This window comes from Catharus ustulatus, chromosome 10, assembly GCF_009819885.2.
Source record: "Catharus ustulatus isolate bCatUst1 chromosome 10, bCatUst1.pri.v2, whole genome shotgun sequence".
NCBI lineage: Eukaryota > Metazoa > Chordata > Aves > Passeriformes > Turdidae > Catharus > Catharus ustulatus.
The window spans coordinates 8,536,487-8,563,881 of NC_046230.1; the positions used below are offsets into that span (position 1 = coordinate 8,536,487).

General features: G+C 38.5%; 1 protein-coding gene across 1 annotated transcript in view; it reads right to left on the minus strand.

Moving 5' to 3' along the window:
* Positions 1 to 404: 404 nt before the first annotated feature.
* The window catches only part of LOC117000994 (phenylalanine--tRNA ligase beta subunit-like), a 36,678-nt gene continuing 9,687 nt past the window's right edge, over positions 405 to 27,395 (minus strand). The window contains exons 11-17 of the mRNA XM_033069125.1: positions 26,768 to 26,829; positions 26,149 to 26,356; positions 25,645 to 25,725; positions 22,576 to 22,668; positions 20,393 to 20,510; positions 15,120 to 15,272; positions 405 to 676 (exon numbers count right to left, since the gene is read on the minus strand). Of these exons, the coding sequence (XP_032925016.1) occupies positions 525 to 676; positions 15,120 to 15,272; positions 20,393 to 20,510; positions 22,576 to 22,668; positions 25,645 to 25,725; positions 26,149 to 26,356; positions 26,768 to 26,829 (867 nt within the window). The 3' untranslated portion in view covers positions 405 to 524. The remainder of the gene's footprint in view (positions 677 to 15,119; positions 15,273 to 20,392; positions 20,511 to 22,575; positions 22,669 to 25,644; positions 25,726 to 26,148; positions 26,357 to 26,767; positions 26,830 to 27,395) is intronic.

Sequence of the window (27,395 nt, forward strand, 5' to 3'; positions counted from 1 at the left end):
TTTTCATGAAACAAGTTTATTTTCCTCCCCCAGCCATTGATGAGCACATGACAACCGTACAGAATAAAAGCTCAACTCCTTAGTTCTGCTCACATTCACTCAACATTTGCTCTAATCAATTATCTTATTTCATGCACTAAGAAAAGAATGAGATTCCTGTTATGCAGCCATAATCAGTTACAGTATGAAGCTGTGTCTGTGGAACATTTCTGATTTTGAAAACTAATCATGTGCTCTGCCATTACATTTCTCTTGTAAAACACTGGGCTTTGACCCAACTTGTTTTCTCCCCCCTGCCCTTTGAAAACATTGAGGGCACAGCCTAGCCTGAGATCCCACATTCCTTCCCTGCAGAAGCCAGCCAGATTGCACTGTAAAGAACACATTTACTCAGGGAGGCAGGATCTGTTTTCCTGGTTTATTGGAACATAAAAGCATAAGCGGATGTCCCCTGGGAGGCCACAAAAGAGGAGAGGGTGCTGCATGTGACAGTGGACGGCTGTCAGAGGATAAAAGTCACATCTTCACACGAAGGGCTCAATATTGATCTCTAGGACAGAGCAAGGCATGGTGAGCTCAAACTTGGTGATAACATCAGGGTGTACGACTCCAAGTTTCCCAATGCTTTGACCTTTGACAAAGACCTCAGCACAGCGACCAGGAAAGAAAGCAGTGCCTGTAAAGAAAGTGAGAGAAAAATCAATATTTCTTTGGGCTGGAGGAGTCAATAGGCATTTAACGTGCAGAACAAAGCTCTCAGTATTAAACGGTTCTCTGTGCTGAGATGCTCAGAAGGGGCTCTCACATTCTTGCATTAAGACTGGTCATGATTGATAGAGAAGGAGAAAACACTGAGTTAAAAATAAAATGTAAAGCCCAAAGCGTGGGCATTTTTCACACTCCAATTGTTTTGACTAAGTTCCTCCTGCAATAGAAATTAGCACAGTTGAGTCAGAGGGCTACTGAAATGAAGAACTTTTGCAGCCTTTAGGCTATTTAACATCTGAATGTCTCCCACCTTAGTCTGTTTAAAGAAATAAAGCTTGCTGTCATCTAAAGCGTAAGTAGGCATGTCACCCTTGATTGCCTGTCACATAATTAAAAACAACCTGTATTTGTCATCTGGAGAAGAACTTTTAAAGTAGTTTCCTATACACCATAAAACTGTGAAACAATGAGCACTCATAGAAAGTCAAAGATCATCTTCCTCTTACCTCAAACCAAGTCTCAATTTTTAAATGTTACATGGAAGTCTTTTTCCTAAAAAAGTAGTTAAATTTGCCATGAAGAAAGAACTTAAAGCAGCTGTGCAGACTTTTTCATGGAAAGACTTTTCTACCTGGGAGCTTCCCCATGTGTGGTGGCTCTACCAGCACTATGTTCTAGCTTGTCTGCTGCAACTAAACTTGCTTTTTTTGGCTTCTGTCCTGAGGTGAGTGGATTTTTATCTGATAGTTCTTCTAAAGACAAACCCGTAACAGACCAGCCACCTCCTCCTTCTGACAGCACCTCTTTCTGAACGAGTGTGTGGAAGCAAGGCACAGTGTGTGGGACATCCCATGAGCAGTGCTGCAGGCAATGCTGTGACATCAAAGGGGGAAAGGGGAGAGGATGAAACAAGGCCACTGAATCCTTAAGATTCTGAATCCTCAGAAAGCTCCTCCACCTTGATTTAATGCTGCTGCCTTCAGTGTATTCTGCAAAAGGATCACAAGAATTTCCTGACAGCAACTTCCTCTCTGGTTGCACCAAATGCTACTTAAGGCTCAGGATCAGCCCAGGACATTTTAATGTGTGTACAAGAAGCTACCTAAAAAGGCAGTAATGTCCAAATGAACCTCAAACCTCAGGAACATTTTCATGATACTCTGTCCACTAGTGGTCAAGCCCAGAGCTATTCTCTGTTAGCTCCACAGTGGAAATAGTTAATTTAAGAAGTGTCTCCTATGAGGTTTGTAGTTGTAACTTGCAGCAACAAGAACAGCAATTAGGTCTTTTTCTTGCCCGAGTTGCTGCAAGTGCAAATTAACTTCAGTGTCCACTTCAGTTTTGGCTCCCTTGTGAAATCTGACCACAGTAGTAAATGACCACAGTAACATTGCTTAAAGGCTGTCTTAAAAACACTTGGAAGTAGAATCTTTTAAATTATCCAGTTCCAGTCTTAGCTACAAGCACAAACTAACAACTTACACTGGATGTAGAACAGTGAAATTACCTCACCCTGGATGCTACTGGCACGTGACTCCAGCCAGAGACACACTTGCCACAGCCAAGCTGTACTATTCAAAACAAGATGAAACAAATTTAGAAAAGAGTCAAATGTCACACATACAGATCACTGTGCAGATTGTGGGTGAAAACATAACCTAAAAATAAAGTTGCCTTTTCTTAGTGGTAAAGGCTTTCCTCTCTGTAAATAAAGCTGGTATTGTACCAAAGATGTGAGCAGCACACAGAGACTTTCTTTTAGACACTTGACTGTAAGCTTGAACTGGCACAAGGGCAAGAACCAAGCAGAAGTTCATAATGTTGGCATGGTACCCCACTATAAATCTGTAGCAAAAAAAGAGCTTTGACAATAGGGTCAGTTAAAAAGCTGTGAGTCTGACTTGTCTGTTCTTCTGAGCTTCCTTCTGTGTAGTCTTGGGAAAGTTATTTTATCTTCCTGCACATCTTAGACCCAGCTATGTCATGAGACTTAACTGTTTTTAAACTTGTTATAGATATCTGATGGGGTCTAAAATAATACTGTATTCAGTCAACCTAACAAGGGCAGTTTTCCAGATCTGTGCCACTTCCCATTGTGTGAAATAATGCTGTTTTCATACACAACAAATGCTCTGCTACCCATCACCAGCTGTTGGTCTCCTAGTCCCAGTGAGTTCTGAATACGCTGCTCCAGGCTAGGGGTTAGACACTAAGCAGAATTTTCCATCTCATGTAGCAACTGATGCTGGACCATGATGTTACTTTTCTTTGCACTTCCTTGCAGTGAAGAGGGAAATATATAATTAATATTAAGGGGGAACACTTAGGTCCCCAAAGTGCAGGAAACGGGACCTTCAAATGACATCTCAATTTCTAGTTAAGCTGACCCTGAAATTCTGGCTGCTTCACAGGGCAGTCACCAGTGTGCCCCATGCTCTGCAGACATGGCAATTACAGGGCACAATTCTGTGGCTGGAAAAGATCAGACAATAAGCAAATAAAAATGAAAGAACCTGTTAAAAACTTTAGAGTCCCCATCTGTCCAGCCAACACATGGCTCTTGCACCAAAGAAACATGAGCTGAGAAACAGGTTTACAGAGAGTTTATGAACTCTGTTTAATAATGGAACTATTATTATGGTAATTGGCTGCACTACAGAATGCTTCAAAGTATATTCCTGCCTGCCAAAAGGGCCTCCAGACTGCATCCCACAGGGAGGATCTAAAGCCTTCCTCATCTTAGTAAGTCCTCTTTGACCACACAGGTGGTAAGGGAAGGAGGTTGGCTCAGGCACTGAACCAGGTGGTTGCTCCATGTGCCTCTGCCACAGAACCAGAATTTGGAGCAAATGTAAATTCCAGGTTAAAAAAAAATCAGACATTGAAAGGGAAGCACAGAAGGAAAAGAAACCTCAGAAGTAATGTGAAAAACCTGAGGGAAAGAGAAACAAGCATTTGCAGGTGGGGGAGAGCTTTGATTGAGGGACCAACCACAAGTACAAAAGGAGACCTGAGCTAGAGGAGCCTGCTGTGCTGGGGTGAGATACAGGCTGCAGGAGGACCTGAGAAACCTCTGGAGCAGGGCAGCAAACCAGGAAACAAAGGTAAGGACTTTTTTCATTCTAATTTGTGTGTTTCTGGTATTATCAAGTAAATAGCAATGGTGGCTAGGATTTCTAGCAAAGTTTGTGCTATGGACTGGGCAGTGTTATGTCACTTCAGCTCTTGAAGCAGAGTAAAAGTGTGAGACAAGGCTGTATGAAAGATGTGCTGAGGGTACTTGCACACGTGGAAATTGATAAAAGTGCACATGCTGTTGCCACGTTTGTGGAAGGCATCCTAGAAGCTGAAGCCCAGTGCTCTTAAGCTTCAGTAAAGCCTTGATGTCAAAATTAGTCTTTCCAGAATTACTGGTAGCTGTGATCAGTAGCTTTTGAGCAGGGCTTCACCATAGTGTGTCCTGTCTGTCTGTGCAGTATCATTCAAGAATAGCATGGTTGTGAGGAGCATAGTCTTCCCAAAGAAACTGTCCCTAGTCAGGGAGGCACCTGGAGGCCTTTATCTGCTAGGAAGAGATTGTATTTGCTGCTCGTGCAAGTTTGCTGCTGCTGCTCCTGTAAGTCCAACTGGTTGGTTGTACCATCAACTACATTGAGAGTCAAAATTCACTTAAAAGTTTTAGTTCACTGCACCTTCTGTTTTAGGGATAATAGATTTATTTCTCTTGACATAGTAAATCCTTTCTGCTCTGCACACAAATAAACTTCACCTTGAAATCTAGTCAGAGATTGTATTGTCCTTGCTGATAGAGACCCAGACAATGCCAGAGCAAGCCTGAAGGTCTGGCAGTGGAAATCCACCTCTTAATGTCAGGTGTGTAAGTGGTAGTTAGGAGAAGGGGTGGGGTGAAATCCAATAGCTGTTCCTAAAGAAGGGATGCCAAAGCCAGCCCTGTCTTACACTGACACACTACACGCAAGGCAAAGACAAAAGCTGCTTCTCGTGGCTGCAAGTAAGAATTTAATTTCTGATGTTCAGTGATGTAGAAGTAATACCTTTAATTAAAGCTTCTGTAGCATGTCCTCAAAATCTGTAATTGCCTTTCTGTGTTCAGGCAACAGGGCCACTTTGATTGCTTTGGGGTAATTCTTTGGCCAATAATCCAACAGAGCATGTAGTCTTTAGCACATTTTCTGGCTAATTGACTCTCAAAGAGCTCTGAGTTCCCTGCACTCTTTGTTGTCAAACACCTTGCACAGTTTCTTTTCTCTACCTTACTCTCCCTTCCTTTCAAAAAGAAATAGATTAAAGTTGTATTATAGGCCTGCAGTTGCACTAAGCCTTCAAACCTGCTTATTTGTTGCTGTAATTTGAAGGAACACTGGAAGCTGAAGCTTAAGAAGGTAACAGAGCAGAGCTTCTCTGGCCTCAGTAGCCTTTCATCTTAATTCTCCTCCCTTCAGTGACTCCAGCTGCCCTTTCACTACCTCATCCTGACTCACCTGGGGAAGTGAGCCCTTTTTGCCTGTGCTACACCAGATAGAATTTACTTTTGTAAGGCTAATGTTGGGTTTAGGATCGAGTTCTTCACATTTTCGACCGATTTCTTTTTTTGGCAGAAAATGCAAATCAAATGCAGAGTCAGAGGGCACTTTGAGCCCAGGCAGTGTGTTGAAGGGCAGCCCCTCTTTCTGCCCATACACACAGCACAGACAGGCTCCCAGAGCCTTATGCAAACCAATGGCAACCTCAAAATCGGATCTTGTCATGGGATGATTTACCTTCAGATAACTCTTAAAACCACAGATAGCTCAAATCTTGCATGATTTCTGTAACATACTGAGAGACCAACTGTTCTCATAAGTTGCACACTGTCAGCACTTCTTCCTTATGCTCTCAAGCCCAGAAAACACATACTTTGGGATCAGTGGGATATTTGTCAACTTTAATCTCTTGACTTGTCAGTTCTGACTAAAGCTGTGCCAGAATGACTGCCATTTCCCCACATTATACCTAACTGTAGTGACACACCAGGAAATTCAAATTAGTACTATTAAATTTAAGGTATGTGGCTAAATTACCCCTCTCAAGAAAATAATTAACACTTGACAAAAGTCACAGAATCAATGAATATGTCCTTGTCTAAAGGGCATCTTTCATTCTGATCTCTTCCTCTGTTTTTCCAAAAGCCTCTTCATACAGGGCATAGCAGAAGAGGGTAAAGTGACAATCAATTATTTACCTGGACTGCTACACTGGATTTCCAAAAATAGAATTGAATATTAGAGTCCTTGTGCAGACAGTAAGGCTGGGAACATGGAGAATCATCCACAGATTTGCAGTGGTCAGTAAATCACCTTTTCCTATTACAACTCAGTGGCTGAGTTTCTATTAAGTTGTATTTCAGGAAGGGTGTGAGGAAAACTCTTCTATCTCAGAAGAACTCTCATATACAACACTATAAGCTGGATTTGTATTTCATTCTTGCTGTGGAGTGCCCCAGGAGCTTTAACAGAGGTTGTTTGGTGTTGCTGGATGTCAGAAAGTGGTTCAAGAACGCAGTAGGTTTGAGGCACATCTTTATTCACCTGTCTCAATCTCAGGATTACAGCAACCTCAGACACTTACAGTGATTTTACCCAGATAATTTTGTTTCCTAATGGAAGGTAATACATGGGTGGGTGTTGAGGCTAAGGAATGCAGGTATTTGAGGTTCTCTTATTAAATACTGAATGCAGGAAAACTAGGAAAAAATCTATGAAATCCCATGTATTTCTCTAGAAATCAGTATTTGTGTATAAAGCTCAAAAATTTGCTTTTGTGGGGCAGTTGTGAGAAACAGCAACTCTGCAAAGCAACTCCAGTGGAGAGTTACCATTACACAGCTAATCTTTGCTATTAGGCTGGTTTATCTGACTTATCCAGATTTATTTGAAACATTATACTTTGTCTAAAAGTCACAAACCTAAGCTGATATTATGTCACAGCTATTTTGTCTATAAAACGAAGGAATTCCTAATCCCCCAAAAAAGCTCACTTTTTTTAAAAGTCTTACTATTTCACTGAAGTTAGAGAACACAAAGCTTTGAACATTAAAAAATTTAATTTATTGGTGTTCTGTGGGTGTTTTCATTGCTCTTTGGATATCTAAATGAATGATTTGTCCTTGCAAACAACAAAATCTGTCAAAAACTAGGAAACAATAAACCATATGCTTTCTGGCAGGGGGTATAACATACTCTGTGCTCAGCAAGGCAGCAGGTTTTAGCTTGTTAGGCTCTGCTTTCATAGAGGCACTAGAGAATAACAAGAACCAGCACTAAGCCAGTCTGCAAGTCTACTTTAGTGTGTCACATTTGGTTTGCATGTTGTTTAATCACTCATGTCCTCTCCCAGTGACCTGCCTGAGATACCCAAGAGCCACCTGATGCTGTGCTTTCACAGCTCCCCCATTTCATGCCCTTCAGGAAATGATGTGACAAACTGGCATGGAATAATACATCATTAAACAACTAATCTCAGCAGTCACTGGAACTGTTCATCCCTTAGTTTTAGCAACCAAGGTTTATGTTGCAAAGCAATACCTTGTGGCTGAAGCTCACAGTGGCTCCAGCAGGAATAGAAATGCCTGAGCTGAGTGAGCTCAGCATATCTGTGTATCTGCTCTTTTCTAACACATGCATCACAAGCAAAGATAAAGTCACCTCCTCCACCATGGGCAACAGGTATCTTTGGAGATTGCATTCACACTGATCTCAATGTTTGAGCCAATATCTTGCACATTCATGTTTAAAATGTTATTGCAGAAATAAAAAGGAAAAAAAGTAAGATGAAATTTGAAGCACCAGCCCTCTGCCTTCATATTAAAGTTGAAAAATCACACCAGACTGGAGAGCTGCTAAACTATAAAGTATAAAATTGGCATGCTCACATTTGGTGGCATTCACATCAGTATGGCAGTGAAAATGAAAGGAGATGCACACTCAGTTTGCCTCCAGCCCCAGCAGGCTGAGCAGATGAGAATGGAATTGAAAGATAGAGCTATGGGACAGGCAAATGTAGCATTTCTTCAGAGAAGCCAGAACTGCCCCTGCCCCCTGAGAAAGGAGCTGTGCTATTGCTGCTGCCTTGGATGAAGCATTTTTTTTTAATAAAGAAGGCTTTGCAATATTGAAAATATAGTTGATGACTAAGCAATAATTTTCTATTTAAAAATGTAAAAAGTTGGAAATTACCTAAATCTATAATTATACAATGCAAAGCTGTGCCAGACATTTAAAATTCTTAATTCAAGGAAGACTTACCTGTTAAGACTTGTTATAATGTGTGATTGAAAAAGATAGTTGCCTTTGGGGGGCAAAACCAAAGGAATTAAAGTCTGAAGAGGCCCCTCCAGTAAAGGAACAGCAGAAGAGCAAAGAGTTTCCAGGGATAAGACATTGACATCTTGAGTTCAACAATCACAAATGCCAGTGATTTAGATGTGGGGTTTTTTTCAAAAACTGATAGGAAATGAAAACCCTTAACTGTCAGGAGAAATGCTACTACTCCTTGGAGCATGCCTAATCTGTCAGAATAAAATGCAATGGGAAGAAAAATATTGTAATCTTTAATAGTTGATACTTGCAAAAATAGGCACTAGAAGACAGCTTGACACTTGAAGATAGGTTGTACTTCTTTTCAAATTGACTTGATGCCTTCCTCATTTCCTCAATTTTTGCAGTTGCCATAGATTTCCTTTATCCCTCCCACTATAGGATGCATACTTCTAAATCAGTCAATTAAAAGGAGTTTCTCTTCAAAAATAATTGTCTGGATTTGAGAAACTAACACTTTCTTTGCTCTCTAATTGACTTTCATATGTGTGTGTGTGGGGGAAGTGTCAAACATTATTTGGTGATGAAAGTTTAAGAGACAAAGAAGTCTAAGCCTGTCAAACCTTTTGTTACCCCATGCTGTGCTAAAATGATGTACTTTAACTCACACACTTTTTGGGGATAAGAGTTGATACTTGAAGGGTATTGAGAAGGAACATTCAAGTTTCAGAGAAGAGCTGAAATGACCACAGGAATGGAGCTTCTTTTTCATACTAAAAATCAGCAGTGTAACACAAAGCTAATGAAATGAGACCTATTTCTAAAATAAAACTTTGAGTTTTGCAACAAATTCTGTGCTGTTTAGCCTACCTGCATCACCAGTGCCAGAGTGTGCTGCCAAATTTTGCTAACCAGGTTTATCTGGAGATACTCCAAATACTGTACACTTGGCTACATCTGTAATATAGTCAACCCTCCCATTTCATATCTTTCCTGGGTACCTTCTTGGGTATTAATGGAGTTAAAATCAAATTTGAGGCATTAACACCATAGTGGGAAGACACTTGATAGAACAGAAATAAGCTTGGCAAATTTACAGGAATTTAGTTCCTATAGATCTCAAGACCTGTATTACAGAAAGGAGACAACAGACAAGTAAAGGGACATTAAGTGAGCAGCCACACCCACTTTACTAGATAATTTAATGCAATTTTGACTTGTTAGACCTGTCATTCTTCATGTAACTAAGTTCCCTTGATGCTACAGAAAAATCTGTTAAAGAGAAAAGGATGAGAAATTAATTAGATATCAAAGTAGTGGCCAACATTGGAAAAGCAACAAGAACTAGTGACAAACATTCAAGTTTGCAAGATGATTTATAATTAAGCCATTTTAATGATCATCTTGCAGAATTAGGGGAATACATTTAAAAGCACTAAAATTGGTCAGGTTAAACAAAAAAGCACCTGTTCTTAGCTATCACTACTAATTCATTAAACTGTGTGGAAGGCAGGGAAAGGACTAAGGAGAGACAGGAGTGGAAGAACTTCAAGAACAATTTATTTGATAAATGAGTACTAACAGTTTCACAATAAAAAAGAGGAATGTTTTTGGCCAAAACCCTACCCATATTTTGTGCTGAAGTGAATGCAGTCAAAAGTCCTTAGAGTTTAATCCTTAAAGTTCCTTTGAGACAAAAATAAGAAATAATTTGCATTTCAGAAAATATGATTGATATCAGTGGCTGAAATTCATCAAGGAACTGAAAAAATTAGGAAAGATTAATTACTAGCTGCAGTAAAGACAGCATTTTAAAAAGACTTTAGAGACTCTAACAATTTGCTTCCAATATTCTAGTAAGTGAAAGTATTCTACCTACAAGACTGGCTAAAGAGACAGAAGTGTATTAAGTTTTTAATAAATGTTTTCATCTGGGGTGGAGGGGAGATATTGTTGAGTAGAGTAAGGTGTTGTCCAGCCCATTGAGCAAGTGAAGAATGTGTCTGGTTACATCTACCAGGCTTAGGCTGTTTCTAAGACACCAGGAGTCTCAGGAATCAGACTTGTGGTGCAATTCTCAGAGCAAATATCCTGCCTGCTCCTGTCACAATACTGGCAATTACAATTGGAGTTACAATACTGGGAATTCACCAGTACTAGAAAAATGTTAATGTGGTGCCTGTATTTCAGGATGGATGATCTAAGTTGATTCTCTGTAATAAAAAAAAATTGTGGGGAATTGGCAAAAGTGAGACTACCAGGAGTGGAATACCGTGAATTACCAGCTGATGTGTTTTATTAAGAATAGATGTTTTCAAAAAATGTGATCATCTACCAAACTTGTAATTTGAAAGACTATGCAATGGCACATACAAAAATGCCAGTTAAGGGGATTTGGAGTTGTCTGATAGTTCCCAGTATGTCAGAAATGATATTTCAAGGCCTGGTAAAATTGGCACATTTCCTTTAGCTATCTCTGAGTAAATAGACAATTATTGACATTTGTGACCAATGCAGTGGCTGCCAAGACAGGCAGCTGAAAGGCCAGCACTGCCATTAAGAGCAAGCTACAATTTCTTAAAATAAGGCAGGTATTAATAATGCCAAGCTCAATATGAGCACTACAAATCTGCATATAGTTCAGTCTCCCAATTTAAGCTGATCACTGAGATAGATGCTGCAGTTCAAATCCATACCTCTAACTTGGAATTAGTCCCAGATTTCCCTCCTCTTGTCTTGTGAATTGAGGTTCATGGTCTAAATCTTCCTTTCAAAGTTGTTTATTGTGTAATTATTACTATAAAAGCCAATGTTTATTGATGTTCTTAGTTATGGAGGTAACTATTACACCTCTAATTTCACAGCTGAACCTTATTAAATGGGAAGCTATTACTATGATTTACTGTGGAATTAAAATTTTCTACACTTTACTACACCTTTCATTTAATTAAATAAGGGCAGTAAAAAGAAGGGAGTGTGACTTCTGTTTTTGTTGGGTTTTTTTTTTTTGAAGACAACTCTCAGTTAGTGAATGAAGCAAGAGTTAGTATGAATTTATCATGTACATATTCACGTTGAACACAAACAGGCTGACCTCCCAGCTTTGCTAAGCTGATCATTACCTTAAAAGAATGAATGGCATGAACATTTAGTTTATAAAAAGTACATTAATAAATTCAGGAGTCAGCTGAAATCCCTGAGAATCAGTACTGTAGAAGGAAGCTCATGTCACAAGCTGACTCTCTTTAGGGGTTGCTTGTTTTCATGAGATTGTTGTTTCAATTTTGTCATAGAGGACAGTGGGGCAGACAGGGCCATGAGCAGTAGCCATGCACAGATTCTCTGCCATTTTCTGTGAACCTGTCAAGTTGTTTCATTTTGATAAAACAGGGATATTTCCTTTTCAAATAGTTTATGCTCAGTTAAATGCCATGTGCAAAGTGAAAGGTACTGCAAAACCAGGGGCTTCTCCCTTAAATAAGGGACTCTTAAATGCTACATTAGGAGTGAAGATAATTACACCTTCCACTTCACACCACTCCTTTGAAGGCTGTGATATATAATCCACTGTCAGGATTTCCTAAGCCCTTCTTTATTCTTTTCAGCCTAAGTAAGGCTTTACTATGGATCCAAACCCCATGATTAGCATCACCTCCTGTGATTGTTGTCCTGATTTCTGGAAAAAAATTGTCATCTCAGATGGTCATGCAAAAGCAGAAGATCACTAAAATACTGCAGGAAAGACATCCATTCCTGATTAAAACTTGAAATTAAGATTATCTTCCAATATAATAATAATGTCTAGTTTTCAGTTCAAGGGAACTGAAATCAATGAAAGTGAACTAAAAATTAATTTTATGAAATTACCTGAAAACATATAACTAAATTTGTTGTGTCTTTTCACCTGTATTTTTATACTTTAGAAGTTGTTTACCCTCTAACCAAACACATCCATACTGATCTTTATATTTTATTAATAGTATGGTTAACTCTCAAGACTTGAATGCTTTTTTTAATTGTGGAGAACATACAATTTGAGGAATGATCGTATCTTTTCCATCTATATTTGATTATGGATGCCTGTGCCATAAAACAAAGAGAAAAACCAGAATGCTTTTCTAGGCCAGTAGGATTCACTGTCAAAAAGGTAATTCTGTGCATTTTAAAGCAATGGGGAGCATTTCAGACCTCTGTCTTTAAAACTTTAATTTTGTATGTTTAGTGACAGCAAGAAAAAGTTCCATTAGTAAGTTTTAAGAAAGTGGAAAGTATTGAGTGTCAAATGTATGTTGAAGTCTTCAAATTCAGTCACTCAAAAGCCTCTCTTCCTTAAGGCTGCTCTGAACAGCTCTTCTCCATTTATTACCTAGCTCAGATTACACCAAAGCACAGTGCAAAGGCCAGGGGAACATCACAATTTCACCCATATTTTCTAGCATCTGTACTTTTTCCCCAGGTGTTGCTAGAAAGGCAAAACCACTCTGACCTTAAGGTCAAATCACAGGGCACTTAGGTGTTGGCAGAACAGAAGGAGCTCAAATAACCATCATTTGCACATATGGACCAAGCAGGACCATAGCACAGGCATGTCATTCTCCAGAGGGAATTTGGGCAAGTGTCAGAGTGTGCCCAACACATCTCTATTGTCTGCAGCTCATTTAAAGCTAGACTTTATTATTTTTTTAAAATAATCAATGATTATTGTTTTACAATAACCAGTGGAACTATTTTAATCAGTTACAGAGTAAAAACAGCTGGCCTAAACCCTACTTTTGCACTGTGTTGCTTACTGGTCTCAAGCTTTGTTTCAGATTATGGACAGAGACAATACCTCCTAAATCTCTCTAAATCAGGGGCCTAGGATAAACCCACTTCCTGCTGTACAAATTTGTAATTTGGCACAGGCAATAAAACAGCTTCGTGCAGATGCCTCTAAAAATCTGTGCCATGTGCAATGTCCTGATTTCAAACCTCTGAAGTAACTGGTACTGTTCTTATGAATTATTTCAGTATCCTGAGGTCTCTTTAAGATGTTACAGGTTATCTTACACTGAGCAGTTACCTTACTCCATCTTCTGCTGGCATCTCCCTCACACATGCTTAATTGACAAACTGTGAAGCAACTTAAAACCCCCAAAATAACAAACAAATAAGCAAACCAACCACTAAAAAACCCAAACAAAATTCTCCAAGTTACTCTGATTCCAACCATCTCTGCAGTGAAGGTCTCAAGCTAAGTTGGTGCAGTGACACTGCATTTCCTATGGCACTAGAGTATCAACCATCTGCATTGATAGCAAGGTTAAATTCCAATGTCAAGATAACTGCAAGGAATCCATGTGCCATCCCAGGAGAGTTTCTGAATCACTGGTGAAACAGAAAGTAGTAGACACATTTTTTTCTTTTTTTGGCTATAACCAAGAGCAACAAACTGCTTGTAATATATTGCACATGACAAGGCATAATCCACCCTCTGCACTAAATGTGCTGTGGAGTAATGTCATGGGAATGCAGGGATTTTGAGTGAGCATTGTAAGTCTCACAGCATCAGGAATACTGAGCAGCACTAATATCTAGAAATAACTTCTTCCCTGTGTTAGGATTATTTTTGAGGTCTCTTTCCAACTTCTTGAAATTAGCTGTCATGTTACAACACAGGATATAAAACACTTGCAAATGTTTTTCAGTACTGAAGTAAACTCTGGATCTGTCTATTCAAAAACCTGCTACAGCAGAGTTTTGAATAGGAATAGAACATTTCAGTTTGACTTCAGTGGCAGCTGATTACCCAACTCCCAGAGGCTCTTCCTCACTCCCCACTACCACATCCCCCTTCCAAACAAGAGGCTTTGCTATTACATGTTCTGTGCTTGATAGAATTAGAACCAGAAGTACAATTGTATTAAACATTCTTCTGATTAACCTGGGAATCCTAGTAACAATATTTTAACAAACCCCTGAGAGTCTGCCTAAGTAACACTGAGCAAAATAGTACTTTCTGGAAAAAAGCATCAGTATGTCTGACATAAGTGTGCACTGAAGTGCCAGGAGACTACTTAGCTCAAGTGTTCTGCTTGGTATATTGGCAGCACACTGCAGAACAGGGAGACACCAAACAAATTTTCATCTAAGTTCCATGAACAGGAGAGTTGGGTCAGGTTGCCAGGGACCCTGTGTCAGGGCCACTGTTCCAGCAAGTGCAGAATTAAAGCACTTCAAGCTGAGTCAGTGTCTCATACCTCTGAACATCACTGCATGACACATAAGTAGAACCACAGCTGCCATCCCTGTGGCCATGCTTTTTTATTCTGTGCTTTCTATGCTGCCATTTTAGGTAGCAGAATAGATGAGTTCCTGGTGCTGCTCTCTTCCATCAACCTGTATTTCTTGCAATTAAGGAATCAGGTCAACCTGCTTGCTTTCTCTCTTACATGTACAGGCACATACACAGAGGAGATTCTGCACTTAAGGATGTTATTTTTAATTCATGTGCAGCTCACCCTGTATGGAGAAGGGAGAGGGCTGTTATACAACTATCTAAGCAGCAGGGTCAGTCTCAAAGACAGCAGCTCTTTGAATGAAAGATATATAAGGCATGTAGCTTCACATGAACATATAAATAAAAGGTACCTATTAAAAAAAAAGCTATAGATAAAGCTAGAGATCAAAAGTTAAGGTGGAAGAAGTGGCCTTTTCCAGGCTCTGTTAGCCAAGGAGGATACAGCGGGTGTCTGGCATATTCATCAGTTCAGCAAATTCCTATGTACCCTTGCCATCAGCAAATTAAATTGTTTTAAACAGTCCATGAAGCTCAGGGCATATGCTATAATTTAAGTTCCCTTAAAAAGCTGTGAACTCACAAACTACATTATTCAGGACAGCTCACAGAAGAACAGCAATCCCATTTCACAATCAGTGAATGCAGGCAATGCCTTTTCACTATCATTCCATCATGCTGCAGTATGACAGCATATATAATGATATTAATCCTTAGTCTCTACTGCTGAGAACAACCAAAAATTCTCCTCAGATTGCAGGGGAACATTTAAGTTCCAGAACAACCTCTGCTGTACACTGTAATTCTTTCTTCCTTACCTTCAGCTGCCTTGATGGTGTAGCCATTCTCTTCATTTGGTGGTACATCCAGGACCTGCATGACCCTGTCCAGCAAACCATGGATGATCTCAAAGCCTGGGCTTTTGTTATAATAAATAGCACATAGATGTCTGTAGTTTTTTGCTCCCACATCTGCAGAAGAAGGAAGCAATTATGTTACCTGGGAAACTTTATCACACTTTTAACTCACCTTCCCTTTTGCATCACTTTTCTTCTGCTGCCCTGTGAGGTACTTGTGGCTGAAAGGAGAAATAAGTGTATAAAATGGCTTCTCTGACAGGCCTGAAATATAGGTTGAGGAAATAACACTATTTCTTTCCCCACTGGACTCTCACAGTCAGAAATATAAAGAAAGATTTAAAGTGCTCTAGGCCTCAAGCAGGAAAGATTTTTATATTCAAGTATCTTGTATGCGATGACAGGTACCAAGTGTAAAGCTAAGTGTTAAAGAAATTTAAAATAGACAAGCCAAAATGCAAATAGCCAGTAGGCATGGAGAAGCTTGTGATGCTGGTGGGAAAGCTAAATATTTATAGAATTGGCTGTAGAACAACTACCAGCACAAAACAACCAGCCCACAACCTGAAATGAGTGTAATAATGTTAGCATGGTGATCTGTGAAAAGATCTTAATTCACAGAGGTTCCCAAATCACAACTGATGCTTTCTGGGATCATCTTGGACATCCCTGAAACCAAGTGATTATGAAATATGTGCTACTGCACAAATCCAAGACAGTGACATAAGGCTCTCCCACTTTGGACAACTCCAGTCAAACCCCTGCCTTATGCCTTCTGACATTAGTGATTTCAGCAAAGTATGTTTCCCTTTTTTTTTTTTAATTTCAGCATGAGTATGTAGCAGCATGTTGTTGTACTTGTACCTTGAGGCTACCCCACTGCAATGCACCCTGTCTGGGACTAGGGGGGCTTTAGAGGTTTTACTCATTGTGGGTTTCAGCATTTTGATCAAGTCAACAGGAACCAAGCTCAAAGAAACAAGAAAAGGAATGGCTTTTTCAGGTAGCATAGAGTTAAGCAGTGAAAATTCTTTACCACAGGCTTTTGTGGATGCCAGGAGTTTACACAGCTCTGAGGAGGCAGATAAATTTATCAGTCCATAGCTGATAAATCCACTGCTTCTTACTACAAAGAATTACATTTATGCTGGGAAGTCCCTGAAATACTCCTGGCCATAGAGCAGGGGAGCCCTCTGGCAGCATTATCCATTTCTACCTCAGAAGCTCTCCTGCTTCTGCCCTGACAAGCTGGAGTTACAGCCAGGGCATTAATATCTATCATATGAGAAATCAGAGATTAAATGAAATTTATGTCTTGTTTATGTACTCCAAATAAACATTCAGTGACAAAAAATCTGACAGGAGCTAAACAGGAAAGCATTTATCAAGTGACCACAAATACAGAAGTTAAAACAGAAAAACACAGGAGCAGAGCCTACACACAAGATGAAAGTTCATCCTTTTTGAGCCAGAAGTCATTCAAAACTTCTAGGGCAGCTACTTGGTACCACAGCTGCAAGTTCTCTCACCAGTCACTGAAAGCTGAACTTACTGTGGCACTAAGTCTGCAATTTGTCACTCAGCATTTTTTTCCTGTCATTATAATAATGTGCAGTGTTAAAGAATCCAATCCTGAAGTTAAAATGGCAACATAGGAAAGTAAAGGCTACAGAGAAAAATATCAATAAATGCAGTGTCTGTTTTTGGGTCTGAGCACTCTGGCTGCTCTGTGTGTCACATGTGTCTCTGTTTCCCAGCTCTAATGAGATACCAACAAGTACTGCAGTCAGAGATGGTCAACAATTTATTTTCATGTTATACTGAGCAACAGAATAGAAAAAAACTATTTTCCCTTCCCTAAGACAGCATGTTCTTTGGGCTAGAAGTTCAGTAGAAGATTTTCCTTTTTTTTAAATTATTCATTATGGTAGCAGATTTTGTGACAACTATCTATCTGAATTTTAATTTCATTATGATTAAGATAGTCAATGGTGCCTTCAGACCAGAGTTATTAACTAAAGCATCAGAAATAAACATACACAACATTTTTTATCCCTCATGTTTTCAATTTTAGGAATCTTTGGTAAAGGAAAGGTGGTTTTTTTCAAGTTAGAAAACTTACTCCTTTACAGAGTTCTATCACAACAGAGGAAGTTCATTCACTACAGGAAATAGGAAGGAAAAAAAGATATTGGGAATTGTAGGCAAAAGCTGGCAGATGTTAGAAATGCTTCAGTTCTTTCTAAGTCACTTAGAGCTCTCATGTCATGCCATGAAACATTTCTATTTTTCAAGTCAGCTTGCCAAGTATGTCAAGCCAAATTACACATAAATATATGTATGTATGTATGTATATATTTCTGAGACTTCAAAGCACTTCCTGGGGATGCTGCTGAAAAACAATCCAAAGGATGGGCAGCTGCTTAGGAATATGTGAGCCAAAAGAGAGCAGAGAAGATAAAGCAGTGTTTTATCTGTTCACTGTTCCCTTTCAAATTAGAGCTGCTTCAGAAAAGTGACCTGGTGATCTGAAAAGGGACACCTGCTCATGCAAACTTGTCTTTTAGCCTCCCAAACTCTTTTCTGCAGAAAACCAACACTTCCAGACAGTTGGAAATATGATTCAAAAGGTGACAGCAGCTGTATTCACAGATGATGTAAATTGTACTAAATGTGTGCTACCATAAGCTTGCCAGACTCTCCCAGATCACTGGTCAGAGGTGATTTTCTAATGGATTCATTTCTTTTGTTGTGGTGAAAGGGTGTTCTCTCTTAGGCCTGATGGTAAAGGTACTGATTTATACCCTAAAGTAGTGTAACTGTCCTACAGAAGTGATTACCTAGTGATACAAATTACCCACACAAATGGTGTGCAACATATTCAGAATCAGCACGTTTCCTTCTGCCCTGAGAAAGAACATTTTTGCTCAGATTTGGTTGATTTAGTTGTATTAAATCTGCCACACGTTTTGCTAATTTAACACACCAAAACTTTGTCAGGTAAGTCTGAAGAGAAATCTGTCCAGTTCACCCTGGTAAGCACAAGCTCTGTGAAAGAAGGTGCTTTATTAAAACCCAGTGTGTTTAGAAGACCTAGGTTCATTCACACATGGATGACTGCAAGATGCCATTTCAAATACAGTTAATGTCAGTACTCTTTTGACCCATACTTTTGAAACTATTAATTGGAAATTCTGCATGCCAAAATCATGAAATAATAAAATTAAATTAAGTCAGTCTGATGACATAAGCCTTGTGCAGGAAATCTCATTCCATATGTGAGAGGACAACCCCACATCTTTCAATGTTTGCAGTTGCCTTTTTCCACTCCCTCTTCCCTTCCAAACTGTTTATTAGTCAAGTTTCATTTGGAAGTCAATTTGGGGAAGACAGTAGTGATTATAAACACTAAACAACACTAAAACTCATTTCAGGTTTCACAGTCTGTAAGGGCTCAGTCCATGAGAGGGCTGCCCAAGAGCAGCCAGCACAAAGCTGCTGCCTCAGAAGTCTTTGTCTATTGCAATGATTCCCATCAAAATGAAGTACACCACAAAATCATTCTTTATAAAACTGTTAAGCAGCCATCCACATAAATGAAAGCTTTCAAAGGCTGCACTTCAGAAACATGAAATGAAAGTAACAATTGAACTCAAAACCTTTATAATGCCAGAGTAAATGTGCTCCTTAGTCCAAGATCAACAGCCCCACTCTTGGTTCTGAAGAACGCTGGTGCTAGTCTGCCATCTGTCCCACGTTTTTTGCCTTCTAGCTAACTGCATGCCCAACAAGGAATGAACTGCACCACCAAATTGTCTGCATTTAATAAAAAAGAGCCTACATGGTTTGCTAAAAGTGCTTGTTTTGCTTGGCAAGGCTCTTTTTTCCTTCAAAAAGAAAAAAAGGTAATCTACTAATTAAATTCATCACCAAAGCAATTTACTTGCCATTTTGTTTAGGCCTTATATAAACCTTTGTTTTGCAGATCCCAGATACTTTAAACACAACCACTAAAATCTGAAACCAGATAATGAAACAACAGAACAATTGCTACCACTGAATTTAAAGTAATGTCAGCCTCTTTACTGAGGCAAAACTCCATTCAGCTCCTCCCAGAAGTTGTAGGTTGGGCATTCCTTTTCTCTCAATATACCAGAGAGAAAGACATGAATCAGTAAAATTTAGCCAAGTTTTTAACATTAAAAAATGTTTTTACAGTTCATTTTACTGTGACACATTTTTCCAAACAAAGATAATTTGAAATTTTGATCATATACAATGAAACCAGAGCAAAGAGGCCCCAAAACACAGGAAGGATTTCACTGAAGCTTCTGGGAAGTGAACGAGCTGCTTTGTTTCATGTACAACAATTAAAGCTACAGAACAATTCCAAGGCAGCCATGCTTTCTTAGCATAGCTACATGAAGTGGAAAGATAAGGGTAATATTTTACTAATGAGAGAGAAAATTTTATACTGTGGAGCTTTTTATTTATGGATTCAGTTTTTTACACACACTTGCTCCATTCTCTACCCTGTACTTCTGTACCAATCTCATTCTTCATATCAGTTATCAGCTTCCCAGAAAATAATTTGGAATCTCCTATAAATAAAACCTGCTCTTCCTGGGCTTGAGACATTCTGCTTTCCAGCTGGCACAGCCCTGCACATCACTGAGACTGCAGTGGTCTAAACAGGCTCCAGAACTGTAACAGCAGCATGCCTTTGGTACTCCTGCTTTCTAGGGTTTGTGCCACTTGCTAGCACTACCAGCAGGTAGTTTCTCTCATGAGAGACATCCCTGGTAAGAATATATTATATTTCTGATCAGAATACAAAAACACACTAGATTAAGAGCACAAAACCAGGCACATTGATACAAGCAATTTAGAGCAGATTATTTATTGGTGCAAAATTGTCCTGTGTTTATGCTTGCTGTTTTTCAGTATCTGTGACAGATTTTAAGGAATATTTAGATGCCTAAAAATAGCTGCAGTGTATTCCCCAGCACTTTTGAGAGAGCATCTAAAATGAACAGCCACTCTAAAATCCAGCCTGTAAACCAAGCTCTTAAATCTTGTGCTGTGCATGTTAGTACAAAACCCTATTGCAGTATGGAATGCCCATTACTATGGAAAAGCCTATTTTAAAGGAAATACAGATTTACTCACTGTTATAATTTGGTATGTAAATGTATTTCCATTATCAAAGATTCTGAGGGACCTTTTGTTCTTACCTGCATTAGGATCTTTTACTACAATGTCAGAAATCTCAAAGAGTTTGAGAGGCAAGGGCATCTTTCTGTTGGCAGCAATAGTTTTCAGCAGCCCAGGAAGGAGGGTTGTACGTGCCACCTGCAGGACAAACAGAGAGACTGCAAGTCAAATACCTTCCAAAATATCTTGTTTTCTTCAGTTTTTTTGTTTTGTCCATTTGTAACAAGAATTTAAAAGTAGTCAAGTGCAAATACTGCACTTGCCTCTCATGTTTAAGCAACTTTGATTTAGAATTATTAAACTGAGAAATGTACATTCTCTCCATGTTCTATATACTGCATTTTCTCAAGGAGTTTATATGTGAGCTTAGAACTGGTACCATTTCACAGGTGGCTGAATTGCAGTGCAGGGTAGAGAAAAAATATAGGAAGTGAAAAAAAGTACCATAAATTTATTCTCACTTTTACAAAATGCAAATTGTAAGTGCAGTTTTAGAAATATCAAGTGTTATCTAAAATGTTATCTTTACACTATAGGAAAATGCTATGTAATATTCAGTCCTGGAGACCTGAAATCTACAGAAAATGTGTTCAAAGAACCAAGCAAGAGAAAAATCATGCCTGTGAATGTATCTGTAAGAACAGTAACATTTCCTGTGCTCTCCATTCAAATACTTCCTCTGATTGCACCTTTTTTATTTGTCAGACTTGAAGAGTCTGATCCAGTAAAGCTAATATAAGAGGGGTGGCAATGACTGCTCCTTGACTGCAGGTTCAAAGTCCCCATGTGCTCAGCCACAGTTCCTTCTTATGCTTGTTCATGCAGCATTTCTGTCTATTTATCCTACCTTTCCTAACCAATGAGGAGCTCCAGCTGCACACTCAGTGTAGGATGGACCCTGGCATCATCCTGCCCTTCCCTTGCTGCCAGAGGACAGGGGATTGGGAGAGTCATCCTGAGAATCTCATCCCAGCTACCATCTAAAGCTGAAAGTTTATAGTGCATCACAAAGAGCAGTCCTTCCCAGTTTTCAGCAAGGCCTACTGATTTTAAAAGATTAAAGCTCTTTTTTCCCACAAGGAATTATCCATCCAATAGTAACCCTGCTCAGCAGCACTGCTATTGCAAAGGCCTGCAGTCTTGCAGGAGTCTGAAATTGTATCTGGCTAAAGGAGCTGCCATGCTTTCTCTTTTTGTTCACACTTTATTGTTTGTTGGGGTACATTTTATATTGCTCACTGTAATCACCATACTAAATGGTAGAAGTGAATAGGTGGTAATGGTCTAAACAGGTTCCAACAGTGTCTTGCATGACTGCTTATTTGTGGTACCAAATAAAAGGTGCAAAAAATTCTGTTCTTGAATCTCAGAGCAGCAGAAGACTGTCATCAATATTAGAGAAAAAATCTAGGAAGGTATTTCAGAAATTCAGAGAAATTGGGTGCACTGAAGGTCTTAAGGGAAAAAAAAACCACAAATCACAAAATATTAATAGCTCAGACGCCTGAAACTTTTCAAAACCTTTCTAAAGTGAGTTTACCTTTGTATTTCTTAGGCTAGAAAGAAAAAAAAGGGGCCTCCAAATTTATGCTCCTTGTAAACTAAAGAAACCATCTTAAAAAAACCAACACTCTTGAAAGGAAATATAAAACCTATGAATATACTCTCTTGGTATTTTCAGAATTGTTGACAATACCATACTTGAGCTCTCACTTCCTGCTCTAGCTAAAATCAAAGGATCTAGAAAGGAGTATTAAAATACTTCAAGAGCATCACAGACTAAAAAAACAAAACCAAACCAAGAGTAATAATGATCAATATTTAAAAAAAAACCAACCCAAAGCTCAAGAAGTTTAGAGATTGTCAAGTCTAATAGTTCCTTCTATGCTGAATAGGTTTTCTAGGTGAGGGAGCTGATCCATCTGGGATTTTCTGCAATAAGAGGGCTCAGTTTTGCTACATTATACCACACAGAGCATGGTACTTTGCTTTCTTGAAAAGCTGATAATATTTCACACAGGAAGAGAGATTTCTCAGTGGAGTAACAGAAGATGACACCTTCAGCACATAAGTATACACAAGCTCTTTAATGCAGGAAATGTAGCTTAGAGTTTATAAATTTTATTTCCTGTAGTTTCCTTTCTGTCCTTTTTAAAATACAGAATCCATAACAATATTGTTTTCAAAATGCAAATGGTCTCACCTGAAATTCTGCCGTTTTGGGGTTTGCTATGATCACAGCATTTGTTGCAGAGATGTCCGTGCCAAGTTTATCTGCAATATCTTCTTGAGAACACTGAAAATGAGACAAAAAACTATCAAGGTCAAGTAGTTAAAATAGACAGTAGGCCAATGATGAAATTTGATATCAAGAATGAACAATGGAATTATAGCACTGCCCCATAATATGTGCTCTCACACCTAACACTCATCATAGAAATTAAGTCCCAGCCTTAAGACTAGGTAGGCAAACTGGTTTATTTACAAGTGTTAATTATTAAATAAAGTAAAGCTAGGTTTAAAAAAAGCAGGGTTTTTATTTAGGCTTCTCTCGTGGATTGTTGTCATTTATTTTAAAAACAGGCTCAGATTCTGCACCCTGCCTTGCAGTGGGTAAAGTATTTTATAATGAAAATAGCACTTGCAGAGGGACAGGTATCTGTTCCTTCACACAAAGTAAAACAATCCCTTGAGGGACACTTACATAAAGTTCAGTACTGTCTACGAAAAACAGCTCATATGGCCAAGCCTTCAATTTTCAGAGCTGCATAAGATTCTTGTAGTTTGTTCAATTTTTGGGGCTGAGGTGTTTGTAAAGCCTGTATTCTAAAGATGTATTTTTAAGCTAGTCAGTAAAACAAAATTCACTCACTTTTTCAGGCTCAGCCAATGTCTCTGCACATACTGCAATAGATGCTACTTCTAAGATTTACACTTCAGATATCCAGAATTTATAGCTTTATTAGAGTAATAAAGAAACCAAGAGCAGACTAGGCATGTAATTGAGGATTTGCTTGAGTACTGCAGTCTCCCAGAGTGTTCCCTTTGTGCTGGCAGCACTCACAAAGTGTGTTGATAAACCAACTGTGAGAAAAATGAGCAGATGATACCATCTGAAAAAGTGGATTATTGAATAATAATTTTAAAAGATCCCAAATAACACAAGGAATGCTGAACTTAGGAGGAGAGAACTGTGTTAACAGTTTTCAGATGTGTATCTAAACTACAGAATGTTACTGTGATTTAACTACATGCATTCTGGCTAAACTGTAGCTCCTCACAGAAGGCAATGTTACTGTGCACAAGTAACATTGTTTCTTGGTTTCTCTAACCAAGAAACAGATTGAGCACAAACACATAAGCAGTGTTTGTCATATAACTGGGGTACAGAATGTTGCAGCATAAATTATATCAAAATTATCATAAGCTTCACGCTGGTATTTTAATAAAGTGTTAGGGACACAGCAGACTGTGAGTTTCATCCTGCCACAGCAGAAATACAAATATGAAATGTGACACCATGACACACTGCATGACCTTCAAAAATTCTGCTGTTGCAGTTCATAAAGGTTCTCAGTTGTAGAAATGTAATATATTAAATGTTGCAGACATATTACCTATTTGGTGCTGGAAAAAAAAAAAGAAGCATGTACTCAAATAACCAAGCAAAAGTGCAGCACTAAAAAATGGATAATGAATTAGGAAATACTAATTTTGGATAATAATATTAATGAATAAAGAAAAACTTTAAAAGCTTGACTATATAAACTGTTCCTCAACATGGCAGTAACCACAGGGCTGACCTCTGTCAGATATTAGCACTGCAGGAAGCAATACGACTTACTGTCCTGGTTACTTAAATGAGTGAATAACCAAATATTAAAACTGGAATATATTTTTCAGAATGAGATCAGATTTTGCTTTTGAAGCTCTGTGAAATCTGAAGGTGTTAAAATTTTATTCAGTCCATTCAAATGACCAAATCTGGTTGCAATACCTGAACTTTTCAACTAGCAGAAATGTTTTAGGAGCCTGAAATGCTGCGTCTTAAAATATTTGAGTAAATTAGTAAAAAATAATCTGTGAGCATATCACTCTTAAGAGGTTGTGTACTTTCAAGGATTTATACCTTGGGCCACCTAGTAAGTTTTAGTTAAGGAAGAAGTTGAGAAATTCCACAGAGATTTTAACAGCACATGTGATGGTAGCTCCCTATGTGTTAAAATGTGCACAAACTGGACATTCAGGCAAAGGCTTTGAGCAGATCTTGCAACAGAAAGGATTTTTTTAAATGTAAATTTTCAATAGCTGCCTATGCCAGTCTCCATATATGGACAATTACCATATACATTTGGATGGCATGGGAGCATATTTAACTTTTTGGTTTTTAATAGTAGATCAGGTTCTCTGATCCAGTTCACAACTAAGGGGTATGAGCAAGTGGCCATGACAAAGATGTTGCTTCCTACTGTACATTCCATTTTAGCCCAACAATCCTGCTGTATAATTTCCATAGTACAAATTATGGCATCAGTTAGTACCAGGGAGTACTAACTAATTAGAGTCCTAATTCTCAGCCAGACTACTGCCAAGGCTATGAGAAATAATACCTAGAACCAGTGATAACAATTCTATATTTTTAATCTATATTTGTAACCTATATACCATATACCTATTTGTTATCTATATTCAAAACCCTACCTGTGGTGAAACTCACAAAGGATGTCCCCTTAGTGTCCATGTATTGTAACTTTTTAATGGATATTCTTAAAATAAGCTCTTTGCAGACTGAATTATCTAATGCAAGGAATCATAGGCAAGTGACAATACTAAAGAAGCATATAGAAACAGGAAAATCTCAATACACTGTAGGAACATTGACCAGAAAGTACTAAATTTTCATGTTGTTTTTCCAGATTATTGAATTATGATGAATTTAAATCTGGTCATCAAAATCTTTAGAGAGATTTGCTGTCTTACAATTTCATCCTATCAAGTTAAACTAAAACCAGTCCTTCAGCAGCTGTTTCCCTCTCTATACTTAGAACTACATACCACATTAACAGTGACTCATTTAATTTCTCTGACCTACAAACTCATCAAAAATTATACTGTGATTCCAAAGCCCTTGTAAACAATCAGCTGCCAAAACAGTACTGGATAATACTGGTACATTTATACAACAACATATCCTCAGACCACCCTCTGCAGTTTTGATTGCATCACTGTTCAAACATGCGATTCAGAAAAATATGAAATCAATGTAATATACCAGGGCAAAAGTGAGTGCTTCAGTGAATCCAGCAGCTGCCAAGTCCAGTCTCAGAAGTTCTGTGAGCTTATTGAGGGGGAGCTAAAATGAAACAGAACAGTTTTCAGCTTCCATCTAAAAGCATTTTGCTATTCTTTCCCGAGGTGATTCTGCCTGTTACATGATGGTGAATTCACTAGGGACGGACTATGCTTGTGTGCTTAAAATTTTTGAAAGCATTAGCCAGCTGCCTTTAGGCTTGCCTGAGGAAATGAATCTCCCAATTAGAGATTTAATACGGGCTCCCTACTTAAACCCTGTCTTTTTTCAAGTACCAGCAACCACTGGTCTTAGACTTATTCAAATCAGTGGGGCATCTGTTTTGTATCCCATCCATGGTAAATACTTCTCAAGGCAAAGCATGTCAAAATATTTAATTCCTAGGTTCTGTTTTCCCCAAAGCCCTTCTGGCATGCAGCAGTCATTTACTGACAACAGAGCATTCATTTGAAGGGGCAATCTTACTTGATTAGCTATGGTGTACGTTTTCGGAATCACCATCTGAATGTTGTTATAACCATAAGCTATTGCTGCATCTTCTACGATATCACAGGCATGGATAATGTCTGCTCTGGTAGGAGGGATTTCAATCTCTAGATGGTTCCCATTCCCTGTGACGTGTGACTTCAAACACATCCTAGTCAGCAGCTTTGCCAGGCTTGATGGAGTTTCACTGAAACAAAACAAGAGAGTGGTAATTTATGGATTTTGCACAATATTGACCGGTTTTGTAAAGTAATCAGTGTTTTTTCTGCATTGCCTCATATCCTGAAGAATCTGCAAGTGCTTTATGGACTGTACAAAGACTTAGCATTCAAAGAAAACCAGCTCAGAATCTCACTCATGAGATGGTCATTTTCCTTAACTTCATAACAGTTGTGTGAAGCCATAAAGAATTATTCACTTTCTCTGAAAGCAGGGGACTCTGTTACAGAGTCAGTCTAATTACCCAAGATAACATTTCTGATAAATTAAAAAAAAAAATCACATAGTCTAAACATTTTTAAAGCAATGCAATAATCAATGTCTTCTAGTACCTCTGTCATGGTTAATAAAAGCTGTGTTTTCATTTGCAGTAACACACCTGATTCCTACTTTCTTGTTAATGTATTCAGGTTTCACCTTCTCTGTTCGATAAGCCAGCTCCTAAAAAGAAAGACAAAGATTTTAAGCACACACAGGGCCTGCCATTTCTACCTAAGAGCATTCTATCTCATTAATCTAGCTTCTAATTGCCATACTAAAATGACACCCATAGAAGACAAATATGGAATATTAGTCTACATTTAGCATTCTGAAGTTAACAGGATTGTTGAAAATATACTCTGGTGATGCAAAAGCTGTTCTTGGTTAAGCTGGAAGGGTGAATACAGCATGAAATCTCTGTTATTGAAACTTCTGATAATTTCTGATATAAGCAAGTAACAGAGTCACTGAAAGTTTCTGGTGAGCAGTTCATCCTAAGTCAAAGCCCTAAAGCACAGAATGGTCATGCATGAGATCTCATGGTCTTGTACAGATCAAATGACTTCTAGGAGGAAAAGGAAGGAAAACTTTCTATTTCTTTATTGGCAGCAAATACCTACTAGTATTTTACTTAGCAAATGTGCAACATAGTTAAGAAAGTTATTTTGTATGTATTTATATATTTCATGTGTTTCTAAACTTTATACATAAATCCTTAAAAACCATAGCATCTGAAACTTGGGGAT